General features: G+C 54.4%; 1 protein-coding gene and 1 long non-coding RNA gene across 2 annotated transcripts in view; one reads left to right on the forward strand and one right to left on the reverse strand.

The window, feature by feature from the left end:
- Nucleotides 1-12,824, reverse strand: part of plekhd1 (pleckstrin homology domain containing, family D (with coiled-coil domains) member 1) — an 85,245-nt gene that overhangs the window by 1,839 nt on the left and 70,582 nt on the right. The window contains exon 12 of the mRNA XM_078233627.1: nt 9,413-9,565. Coding sequence (XP_078089753.1) covers nt 9,413-9,565 — 153 coding nt within the window. The remainder of the gene's footprint in view (nt 1-9,412; nt 9,566-12,824) is intronic.
- LOC144507043 (uncharacterized) overlaps nt 7,954-12,824 on the forward strand; it is a 44,838-nt gene continuing 39,967 nt past the window's right edge. The window contains exon 1 of the long non-coding RNA XR_013500009.1: nt 7,954-7,999. This is a non-coding gene — a long non-coding RNA (uncharacterized LOC144507043). The remainder of the gene's footprint in view (nt 8,000-12,824) is intronic.

Consider the following 12,824-nt stretch of genomic DNA (forward strand, 5'->3'; position numbering starts at 1 on the left):
GTCGGAGGGGGCGGGGGGGGGTCGGAGGGGGGCGGGGGGGGGTCGGAGGGGGCGGGGGGGGTCGGAGGGGGCGGGGGGGGTCGGAGGGGGCGGGCGGGGGGGGTCGGAGGGGGCGGGCGGTGGGGGGGTCGGAGGGGGCGGTGGGGGGGTCGGAGGGGGCGGTGGGGGGGTCGGAGGGGGCGGGCGATGGGGGGGTCGGAGGGGGCGGTGGGGGGGTCGGAGGGGGCGGTGGGGGGGTCGGAGGGGGCGGTGGGGGGGTCGGAGGGGGCGGTGGGGGGGACGGAGGGGGCGGTGGGGGGGTCGGAGGGGGCGGTGGGGGGGTCGGAGGGGGCGGTGGGGGGGTCGGAGGGGGCGTCGGAGGGGGGCGGTGGGGGGGTCGGAGGGGGCGGTGGGGGGGTCGGAGGGGGCGGGGGTGGTCAGAGGGGGCGGGCGGGGGGTGTCTGAGAGGGCGGGCGGGGGGGGGTTCGGAGAGGGTGGGCGGGGGGGGGGGTCGGAGAGGGCGGGCGGGGGGGGTCGGAGAGGGCGGGCGGGGGGGGTCGGAGAGGGCGGGCGGGGGGGGTCGGAGAGGGCGGGCGGGGGGGTTCGGAGGGGGCGGGCGGGGGGGGGTTCGGAGGGGGCGGGCGGGGGGGGTCGGAGGGGGCGGGCGGGGGAGGTCGGAGGTGGCGGGCGGGGGGGTCGGAGGTGGGCGGGCGGGGGGGGTCGGAGGGGGCGGGCGGGGGGGGTCGGAGGGGGCGGGCGGGGGGGGTCGGAGGGAGCTGGCGGGGGGGGTCGGAGGGGGCGGGCGGGGGGGGTCGGAGGGGGCGGGCGGGGGGGGTCGGAGGGGGCACGCGGGGGGGCCGGAGGGGGCGGGCGGTGGGGGTCGGAGGGGGCGGGCGGTGGGGGTCGGAGGGGGCGGGCGGTGGGGGTCGGAGGGGGCGGGCGGTGGGGGTCGGAGGGGGCGGGCGGTGGGGGTCGGAGGGGGCGGGCGGGGGGGGGGTCGGAGGGGGCGGGCGGGGGGGGGGGGTCGGAGGGGGCGGGCGGGGGGGGGGGGTCGGAGGGGGCGGGGGGGGTCGGAGGGGGCGGGCGGGGGGGGCGGGCGGGGTGGTCGGAGGGGGCGGGCGGGGGGGGGTCGGAGGGGGCGGGCGGGGGGGGGTCGGAGGGGGCGGGCGGGGGGGGGTCGGAGGGGGCGGGCGGGCGGGGGGGTCGGAGGGGGCGGGCGGGCGGGGGGGTCGGAGGGGGCGGGCGGTGGGGGTCGGAGGGGGCGGGCGGGCGGGGGGGGTCGGAGGGGGGGGTCGGAGGGGACGGGCGAGGGGGGGGTCGGAGGGGGCGGGCGAGGGGGGGGTCGGAGGGGGCGGGCGAGGGGGGGGGGTCGGAGGGGGCGGGCGAGGGGGGGGGTCGGAGGGGGCGGGCGGGGGGGGTCGGAGGGGTCGGGCGGGTGGGGTCGGAGGGGGCGGGCGGGGGGGGGGTCGGAGGGGGCGGGCGGGGGGGGGGTCGGAGGGGGCGGGCGGGGGGGGTCGGAGGGCGCGGGCGGGAGGTGTCGGAGGGGGCGGGTGGGGGCGGAGGCGGAAGGGGCGGGTGGAGGGGGCGGGGGGGCCGGATGGGGCTGGCGGGCAGGGGGGGGGGGTGGGCGGGGGGGGCGGAGCGCGCAGGGGGGGCGGAGCGCGCGGTGTGCGGAGCAGGGAGGATGGGGTGGGCGGGGCTGCAGAGGGGCAGGTTGGGGGGTCAGAGGGGGCTGGCTGGGGGGTGGAGTGAGCGGGCGGGAGGGTGGAGGGGGCGGGCGGGGGGGTGGAGGGGGCGGGCGGGGGAGCGGAGGGAGCGGGCGGGCGGAGGGGAGAGGCGTAGGGGCGGGAGGAGGAGGGGGGGCGGGTGGAGGGGGCAAGCGTGGAGGTGGGGAGAGGAAGGGGCAGGCGGGGGGGCTGGTGGGGAGAGGGGTGGGCAGGGCGGGTCAGAGTGGCCGCGCGGGGGGTGGAACGGGCGGGTGGATGCGAGGGGGGGTAGTGGGGAGGGTCAGAGGGGGCGCGCGGGTGTTGGAGCGGGCGGGCGGGTGGGTTGTGGGGGCAGGTGGGGAGCGGGGGGTAGGCGAAGGGATGGAGGGGGCGGTGGGAGGGGTGGTCTGAGGGGGCAGTTGGGGGGGGTCAGAGGGGGCAGGCGGGGGGGTGGAATGGGTGGGCGGGTGGGTGGAACGGGCGGGCGGGGGGGCGGAGCGGGTGGAGGGGCAGAGCGGGGGTGCGGACGGGGGGGGGCGGAACAGGCGGGCAGGGGGCTGGAGCGGGCGGGGGCGTTGGAGGGGGCGGGCAGGGGGGGGCGGGCGGGGCTGGGTTCGGAATGGGTGGGCTGGTGGGGCAGAGGGGGGAGCGGGGGGGCGGAGGGAGCTGAGGAGGAGGCGGGCGAGGGGGTTCAGGGGGAGGGAACGCGGGGGGGGGAGGAGGGGGTGGCAGGACCGCAGTGGGGAGGAGGCGGGGCGAGGAGGCGAGGGGGGGCGGGGGGAGGCGGCAGGACGGTGGGGGAGGAGGGGGCGGCGGGGGGGAAGGGGACAGCGGAGGGGGAGGGGGCGGCGGTGGTGGGAGGGGACGGAGGGGGGTAGGGGGTGGCGGGACACAGGGGGAGGGGGCGGCGGGACGCGGAGGGGACGGCGGGACGCGGGGGGAGAGAATGTGGTGGGGTGCGAGGGCGGAATCTGGGGGCAGAAACCGGAATGGGGGTGGGGAGAAGACTAGATGCGGCGGGAGGGAGATGGTAGAATGCTGGGGAGTGTTAAATGCAGGGGTGAAGAGAGGGCAGAATAGGAGGGGAGAGGGGTGGGTGAAATGCTGGGTGGGACGGAGTGGCAAGATTGTGGGGGGTGGGGGGGGAAGTGCAGAATTCGGAGGGGGAGATAGAACTGTCGAGGGGTAAGGAGTGTGGGAACTGTCAGTGGGGGGGATGGGAAGAGTTCGAACTGCACGGGGGTGCAGGGAGATGGGAGCTGAGTGGGAATTGGGGTGGGGATTTGAAGCTTGAATTTTCTTTTCACCAGCACCAAAATGGTGGCTGAGTCCAGAAATCCTGTTTTCCGCCACCAGCATGGTTTTGTGGGAGCTGGACTGGTGTCAGGCTGGGGATCATGCATGCATTGTTTACGGCAGCTGGCCATTGATATCATTAATTGCCTCCATTGAAGTGGGATTTTGGTAAGCTAGTAATGTAAAATCCGAAGTATGCATATTAGATCAGGTAAGAGCTGATCTTACCTCCAAAAACAAAGGAGGAGATTGCAGGGGCTCTGACCCAAATTTTGAATTCCTCTCTGGCCACAGGGGAGGTGCCAGGCAACTGGAGGACAGCTAATGTGGTTCCACTATTTAAGAAGGGTTGTAGAGAAAAACCAGGGAACTACAGACCACTGAGTCTCACATCAGTGGTAGGGAAAGTATTGGAAAAATTTCTGAAGGAGAGCATCTCCATTTGGAGAGGCAACGCTTGATCAGGGATAGTCAGCATGGCTTCATCAGAGGGAGGTCATGTCTAACAAATTTGATTGAATTTTTTGAGGAGGTGATCAGGTGTGTAGTTGAGAGTAGTGCAGTCGACGTAGTTATGTGGGTTTCAGCAAAGCCTTTGACAAGATCCCACATGGGAGACTTGCAAAGAAGGTAAATTCACATGGGATACAGGATAATTTGATGAAGTGGATTCAAAATTGGCTCAGTTGTAGGAGACAGAGGGTGATGACACTAGGCTGCTTTAGTGACCGGAAGCCAGTGTCCAGTGGAGTACCACAGGAATCTGCACTGGGTCCCCTATTATTCGTCATATATATGAATGACATTGATGACTATGTGGGGGGGTAGGATTAGTAAATTTGCGGATGACACAAAAATTGGCCGGGTGGTTAACAGTGAGGCGGAGTGTCTTGGGCTACAAGAAGACATGGACAGAATGGGCAGACAAGTGGCAGTGGAATTTAACTCTGAAAAGTGTGAGGTGATACATTTTGGAAGAAGTAATTTGACAAGGAAATATTCAATGCATGGTGGGACACTCGGAAATTCTGTGGAACAAAGGGACCTTGGAATGTTTGTCCACAGATCTCTGAAGGCAGAAGGGTATATTAGCATAGTGGTGAAAAGGCATATGGGACACTGTCTTAATCAATCGAGATGTGGAGAGATGCTGGCGTTGGACTGGGGTAAGCACAGTAAGAAGTCTCACAACACCAGGTTAAAGTCAGTGAAGGGGCAGTGCTCCAAAAGCTTGTGGCTTGTGCTACCAAATAAACCTGTTGGACTTTAACCTGGTGTTGTGAGACTTCTTACTGTGCTTAATCAATCGAGGCATAGATTGTAAAAGCAGCAAAGTTATGTTGGAGTTGCATGGGACTTTGTTGAGGTCACAGCTAGAGTAGTGTGTGCAGTTCTGGTCGCCACAATGTAGGAAGGATATGATTGCACTGGAGGGGGTGTAAAGGAGATTGACCAGGATGCTGCCTGGGATGGAACATTTAAATTATGAAGAGAGGTTGGATAGGCTTGAGTTGTTTTTGTTGCAGCAAAAAAGACCGAGGGGTGACCTGATCAAGGTGTACAAGATTGTGAGGGTCATGGACAGAGTGGATAATGAGCAACTGTTCCCATTAGTTGAAGGATCAGTCACGAGGGGACATGGGTTCAAGGTGAGAGGCAGGAGGTTTAGGGAGGATATAAGGAAAAAATATTTTACCCAGAGGGTGGTACAGTCTGGAATGCGCTGCCTGGGAGGGTGGTAAAGGTGGGTTGCCTCACATCCTTTACAAAGTACCTGGATGAGTACTTGGCGCATTATAACATTCAGGGCTATGGGCCAAGTGCTGGGAGATGGGATTAGGTAGTGCAGATGTTTCTAATGTGTCAGTAGGCCGAAGGAACCCTTCTGCACTGTATGATTCTATGCTGGTCTTCAATTTATAAATCCTGTGAAGTTTTAACAAAATAATCTGTGCTTGATATTTCATTTTCTTGACATAAGCCTGAAAGCTGTATTTATAGGATTTCTGCTGCGGGCGGCACGGTAGCACAATGGTTAGCACTGCTGCTTCACAGCTCCAGGGACCTGGGTTCGATTCCCAGCTTGGGTCACTGTCTGTGTGGAGTTTGCACATTCTCCTCGTGTCTGCGTGGGTTTCCTCCGTGTGCTCTGGTTTCCTCCCACAGTCCAAAGATGTGCAGGTTAGGTTGATTGGCCATGCTAAAATTGTCCCTTAGTGGGTTCTGAGATGCAGAGGTTAGAGGGATTAGTGGGTAAAATATGTAGGGATATGGGGGTAGGGCCTGGGTGGGATTGTGGTTGGTGCAGACTCGATGAGCCGAATGGTCTTTCTGTACTGTAGGGTTTCTATGATTTACAATCTAACAATGGCCCTTGGAGTTTTTCCATGAAAGCTACTTGGTTAGCTGGGCTTGAGGCGTTAAGGCTAAAGGGTGTTGCATGGAGGGCATGTGTTGGCACCAGGTTAGCACTGGGGCTATAAGGTACCATGGGATGAGTGGGGGAAGAGGGTGGCAAGGGAGTGTATGAGGGGCCATTGAGGTATTGGGCAGGAGCATGAGTTGGCATTGGGGAGTGTGTGGAGGTGCTGGGTGAGGGCTGGAGGGATGTTTTTGGTTTTCATCATTATTTCATTAAATTCAACAATGTGAAGGAGCATAGAGGCAGGCCTTCCGCCCAGTCCACCTCTGTACACAGTAGCCTCTTGCACTCATTCCGGGGTGGCTGGCCTCACTCTTAATCCGGCTTGCCCACTTGGAACAATCAAGGTTAATAGTTTGCCCGAGCTGTATTCAGAAAGAGCTGAAATTCCTCAGAAAGGGTTTTCCTCACAACCTTCCACCACATCAGATGTTATTTTGAGTATGAGCCCAGCTAAGGTGGTGTCAATTCCCATGCCTGGTTGCCTTTTCATTATTACAGACTTCATTCAGGCCTTGGGTTCTGTTGTTTGAGGGTCTGTGTCAGGTTTTCCTGAAGTAGATTAGCCAGTTCTACCTTGGCCCAAACACAAGTTGCAGCAAAAACTGCTGCATCATCGTCTGGTGACCAGGGAAACCCATGATCCAATTTGTTCCATTTTTAACTGAGCATCCAGCAGCTGTTGTCAGGAAGCCTGGGCTTCAGGGAGTTTTCATCAACAAAGTCAACAAGAGAGAATAACAACCTGCATTTATTTAATGCCCTTAAATGTCTCAACACACTTCAGAGGAGCGTAATCAATCAAATTATACCATAAACCACATAAAGTAATATTCAGTGAGAAGACTAAAAACTTGGCCAAAGAGATAAGTTTTAAGGAGCATCATAAATGAGATAAAGGTGATGAGTTAGAGAAGTTTAGGGAGAGAATTCCAGAGCTTGGGGCCCCATAGAATAGAATCCCTACAGTGCAGAAGGAGACCATTCAGCCCAACAATCCCACCCATTCCCTGACCCCACATATTTACGCTGTTAATCCCTCTGATACTAATGGACAATTTAGCATGATCAATCCACTAACTCGCACATCTTTGGACTGTGGGAGGAAACCGGAGCACCCGGAGGAAACTCACGCTGACACGGGGAGAATGTGCAAACTCCAAACAGACAGCAATCTCAGCCGGGAATCGAACCCAGGTCTCTGGCACTGTGAGGCAGCAGTGCTAACCACTGTGCCACCGTGCCGCCCCGACAGCCTAAGGCACAGGTACCAATTGTGGAGCGATTAAAATTGGGCTATCCAAGAGAATTAGACAAGCGCTGATATTTTGGAAGATTGTGCAACTGGAAGAGTTTCCAGAGCTGGGAATGCCGAAGTCATGAAGGGATTTGAAAACAGGGATGGGAATTTTAAAATTAAGGAATGAAATAAGAAAGATTGTATTAGAAAGTCAATGGAAATTAAAATCATAAAATGGAAACATGATACTAGTGCCGCAGAAAGGGCCATGCGGTTTTTCTTTTGTCCTCTTATGACTCTCACTGGCAATCCAGACGGAGGTCAGCCTCTTACAGCCTGGGGCGATGGGTAATTGGAATTTTCTCTACTGCCCAAAATAACAGGCTAGGAGTTGGAGAAACTGAGACATCCCACCTGGATTTTGCAGTCTGTAACAACCAATGTAGAATCCTCAATTGCATATTTAACCAGTCTCAGGCCATTTGTAGTCTTGTCTGGTCAATCAGACCTTTAATGGGCGTCACTGAATCAGCCTAGGTCCTTCAACACTGCTCATTCCAACCCCAGTTTTCAACTACCAGCAGCTCGCAATTCAAGCACAAAATGAGTATTTGTGAGTTAAAATTATCCCTGGTGAGTGTTCCAGGCTTTTCAACCACAGGAGATTCACAATCAAACCCCATCCCAACAGCAGCCCTTACGATTGGGGAACCTGTACTGAGTCACTGTCCCCAACCTTAAATGTGAAAGCCAATTATACCAAACCCACCACCACCATCCCCTACCCCCCCAATCCAATACTGTTGCCCAAGATGCAATCAACACAGACTGGGGATGGAACGTTGACCTTCCCTTTGGCTCACTGGATAAACTTACATGCAATGGTAGTGGGAGGACAAAGAGTGGGACACAGTATGACCATTTCAACTGTGAATGTCTTGCAAAATAAATCGGAACTAGTCTTTTAGCATGGTTCATCCACTGACACAGAGGGGGCGACCTTACCCTCATTCCGCCGGCTAATGGGTGGGGTGAGCCGGTAAGATCGCGAGAGAGCCGAGAAATCAAGTTCATGCCCAATTTCTTGCCTTTCACAATCTTACCGGCACCAGATATCCATCATGGGTGCAAGGCTGATCTAAATATTTAAATGCTATTTAAAATAGTATTTAAATATTAGAAGTGAGCCTGGGCCAGAATCGTCCGGGCTCACTTACCTCTGTGGCCTCGCCGATGAAGGTTCCTTATGGTGAGGATTATAAATGGTCCCATCAATGGGAACCAGATGTGATGGCCTTGCTGGTAGAACTGGCAGTTTGACACCGGGCAATGCCATGGAGGCAGGGCAGATCGGAGGTAAGCTGTTTGTGGGGGAAGTGGGGGTAACACTGCTGCGCACTATGCAACATCGATCTGGCAGGGAGGGGGGGGGGGGAGAGGAGAGAACTCCGCTGTACACTCTGCAACAGCGATCAGTGGGGGAGGGAGGGAGGGGGAGTTTTGGCAGCGATCGGTCTGGGATGGGCAGGGTTGATGATCGGTTGCTCAGCCCTGCAGTAGCAGAGGAGGGGTGGAGGGGGAGGTGATCAGCCATGAAGGCCAGCTATAGCTGGCAGAGGCAGTGACAGATCTCTGTGTTCACATTTGCAATGGCACCCTCTGTTGCTATCAGGCGATCTAGGCCTGGCCCACTCCCCCTTCTGGCAGAAACCAAGTTTGGCTTGATTTCTTTTTGACAAAGTCAGGTAAGATTCGATTTTTAAGTCGCCCAAGAAAACGGCGCAAACTTCTCCCGTTTTCATGCTCATTCAGGACTTAGAATTGTTCCAGAGGAACTAACAGAAGCAGAAGGACGCAATACTGCATGGAAGATAAGATTCTAAGTGGGTTAGAAGCAAAAGGATCAAGGGTTACAAACTCAAGTCATCAGCAGTAGCAACACAAGACACTGGGGTTCATTTCTAGAGGGATTGAACTGAAAAGCAGAGAAGTTACCTTAAACTTGTATAGGCTCTTGGAGCACTGTGAACAGTTATGATCTCCATACTATAAAAAGAATATACAAGAATGATACCATACTAGAGGGTTAATGAATCAGGAAAGATTGAACAGGCTGGTAGTTCTATTCTCAAGAAGGGAAAACTGAGTGTTGATCTGATGGAGAACTTTTAAGACTGTGAAGGTTTGTCAGGGCAGGTGTTGAGAACATGTTAAACAGCCTGTGAATCTCTCCGCTAATTCATACTCCCAAGAGAAGTGCACTCCAAGGGAAGTGCATGAAGATAAAAAAACAATAACACCATCCCGTCAAACTGTTAGTCACCTAATGAATTCTTCAACAAATTCATACTATTCCCCAAGGGAGGAGTGCCAGGATGGGTAAACAGCAAGAGCAAAGAAACAAGGTTGGTTTTCCAATCACGGGTGCACCTTTATTGATGATATGTGAACCTGAGAAGGGCAGTCTTTTCTTGGCACACAAAAGAGTTGGGAGACGGTTAGTGGAACTTGGGCAAGAAAGATAAATCTGAACAGGAAAAGGTCTCTTCATTTAATTGCATTGGCAGTTTGGGGGGGGGGGGGGGGGGAGTGGTGCTGAAGAGGAGAAGAATTTAATCCAGCAAGACTTTAACTTCTACCCCTCCACCCCATAATTAAAGTAAGTTGGTTAATGTTTTGCAATGCAGCCTTTCCCCCACTCCCCATTCCACCAGGATTAAATCCCACCACATTGAAAGGGAAGCTCTTGCAGCATCAGACAACACTTACCAAAAGAGTTCCATACAGCAGTGGACTTCCTCCGACGGAATCTGCAGCTCTTTATCCTGCGGGCTGCAGCCCTTTGCACATACACCGAGTTCTTCATAATGACCGGAAGATTGGCATCAATTTCAGCCTTCCTGATACACTCCTCAAAGAACTCTGTGGAAGACAAACAGCAGGCAAAAGGTTAGGACCGTTCGTGAAAGAGATGAAATAACACAAGGCATGGCAGCAGGAATAAGTTTGGCTGTTGGAACATTGATTACCTACTTCAGTATCAGCTCCTCCCATGCCTCCCAAATCATTATTTCAATGTGAATGTATTATTAGAACATTCACCCTCTCCAGCCTGCTCCACTATTCAGTTAGATCATGGCTGATCTGTATCATAATCCCATGTACCCACCTTAGTTCATTATACCTAACAAATATCTATCAATCTGTTTTGAAATTTTTAACTGACCCCCAGCCTCTTTAAGGAAAGAGATTTCCAAATTTCCACTACCCTTTGTATGAAGAATTGCTTCCTTTCATGACCCCTGAATGGCCTTACTCCAATTATAAGGTTATGCCCCTTTCTTCTGCACTCCCTCCACAAGAGGAAAGACTTCTTTATTCATCCTAAGCACCACAATTTGATCACCACTTAATCTTGCATCTTTATGAGAATACAAGCCTATCCCAGTGGTTCTCAAACTGGGGTTCAAAGAGACTCTCTGGGGCTCCACGAAACAAGTACCAGGATGAACAGCATATTAGTGAGGCTGTGCGTTGAAAGGTTATTGTAGTGATTGCCCATTGCTCCGAGGAGTACCTCCACCCATCAAAATAAATGAGATGATCGCAGCAATTAGGAAGAAATTTTTTTCCCACAACTGAGGGAGTTTCTGGGAGCAAACATAATTCTTTCACACACACAACTATTATCATTTTGTTTTAGTTTGTACAGTTCCTGGTATGTTCCTGCCTCCAAGTAATCATGCTGGAGGTATTGTCAATGCAACAGTGGTTAGCAGGACATGCAGCCAATTAGACCACTTAAGGAACCAATTGGGTCAAGTCACTGAAATTGCCAGGATCTTCCTTATGTCAGAGTTGTCCTCCTGTTGAGTTGGGAGATGGGCAGGAAATTGGAGGTGACTTCCTGGCAACAAGTGGGAAGACACAATACAGCTTTCCTGTCACTGGCCCCATGAATGCACCACTAAACTGCAAAAGCCACAGCTTAAGGCATAACCCTTCCTATCAAGGGCTTTCCCTTGACACTGATGGCTCTATGAGCCTTTTTTTAAAAATGTATTATTCAGACTTCTGAGCGCGCTCCCATTTTGAGATGCCCTTGTCCTCCCTTATCTGCCACAGAAGTGCCCTGTCCACCTTTCTTGGGAAGGCTGCCATGCATCCAGCACTGCCCTCCCCTATTGGACCTCCTGCATAGGAAACTGCCCACTGCAGAGACCGTATCTTAATTGGCCATCTCCTGGAAGATTCCAAGGCCTGAATTTCATGCTGCATGCTCCCCATGGCAGTATTTTGGGGGGGGGGGGGGGGGTGAGGGAGAGGGTGAGTATGAAATTGAAAGAACAGGATTCCCTCTAAGTTCCCACACACCCTAACCTCACAGCGATTTTACACTGGGACAGGCAAGGCTTCAGATGGGATGTCTGCCTTTGAACATAGAATAGTACAGCACAGAACAGGCCCTTCGGCCCACGATGTTGTGCCGAGCTTTATCTGAAACCAAGATCAAGCTATCCCACTCCCTATCATCCTGGTGTGCTCCATGTGCCTATCCAATAACCGCTTAAATGTTCCTAAAGTGTCTGACTCCACTATCACTGCAGGCAGTCCATTCCACACCCCAACAACTCTCTGAGTAAAGAACCTACCTCTGATATCCTTCCTATATCTCCCACCATGAACCCTATAGTTATGCCCCCTTGTAATAGCTCCATCCACCCGAGGAAATAGTCTTTGAACGTTCACTCTATGTATCCCCTTCATCATTTTATAAACCTCTATTAAGTCTCCCCTCAGCCTCCTCCGCTCCAGAGAGAACAGCCGTAGCTCCCTCAACCTTTCCTCATAAGACCTACCCTCCAAACAAGGCAGCATCCTGGTAAATCTTCTCTGCACTCTTTCCAGCGTTTCCACATCCTTCTTATAGTGAGGTGACCAGAACGGCACACAATATTCCAAATGTGGTCTCACCAAGGTCCTGTACAGTTGCAGCATAACCCCACGGCTCTTAAACTCCAACCCCCTGTTAATAAAAGCTAACACACTATAGGCCTCCTTCACAGCTCTATCCACTTGAGTGGCAACCTTTAGAGATCTGTGGATATGGACCCCAAGATCTCTCTGTTCCTCCACAGTCTTCAGAACCCTACTTTTGACCCTGTAATCCACATTTAAATTAGTCCTACCAAAATGAATCACCTCACATTTATCAGGGTTAAACTCCATTTGCCATTTTTCAGCCCAGCTTTGCATCCTATCTATGTCTCTTTGCAGCCTACAACAGCCCTCCACCTCATCCACTACTCCACCAATCTTGGTGTCATCAGCAAATTTACTGATCCACCCTTCAGCCCCCTCCTCTAAGTCATTAATAAAAATCACAAAGAGCAGAGGACCAAGCACTGATCCCTGTGGCACTCCGCTAGCAACCTGCTTCCAGTCCAAAAATTTTCCATCCACCACCACCCTCTGTCTTCGATCAGATAGCCAGTTACCTATCCAATCGGCCAACTTTCCCTCTATCCCACACCTCCTTACTTTCATCATAAGCCGACCATGGGGGACCTTATCAAACGCCTTACTAAAATCCATGTATATGACATCAACTGCCCTACCTTCATCAACACACTTAGTTACCTCCTCAAAAAATTCAATCAAATTTGTGAGGCACGACTTGCCCTTCACGAATCCGTGCTGACTATCCCGGATTAATCTGCATCTTTCTAAATGGTCTTAAGTCCGATCCCTAAGGACCTTTTCCATCAATTTACCAACCACTGAAGTAAGACTGACTGGTCTATAATTACCAGGGTCATTTCTATTCCTTTTCTTAAACAGAGGAACAACATTCGCCACTCTCCAATCCTCTGGCACCATCCCTGTGGACAGTGAGGACCCAAAGATCAAAGCCAAAGGCTCTGCAATCTCATCCCTTGCCTCCCAAAGAATCCTAGGATATATTTCATCAGGCCCAGGGGACTTATCGACCTTCAGTTTATTCAAAACTGCCAGTACATCCTCCCTCCGAACATCTATTTCCTCCAGCCTATTAGCCTGTAACACCTTCTCTTCCTCAAAAACATGGCCCCTCTCCTTGGTGAACACTGAAGAAAAGTATTCATTCATCACCTCGCCTATCTCTACTGACTCCATACACAAGTTCCCACTACTGTCCTTG

The sequence above is a fragment of the Mustelus asterias genome, chromosome 18, assembly GCF_964213995.1.
Source record: "Mustelus asterias chromosome 18, sMusAst1.hap1.1, whole genome shotgun sequence".
NCBI lineage: Eukaryota > Metazoa > Chordata > Chondrichthyes > Carcharhiniformes > Triakidae > Mustelus > Mustelus asterias.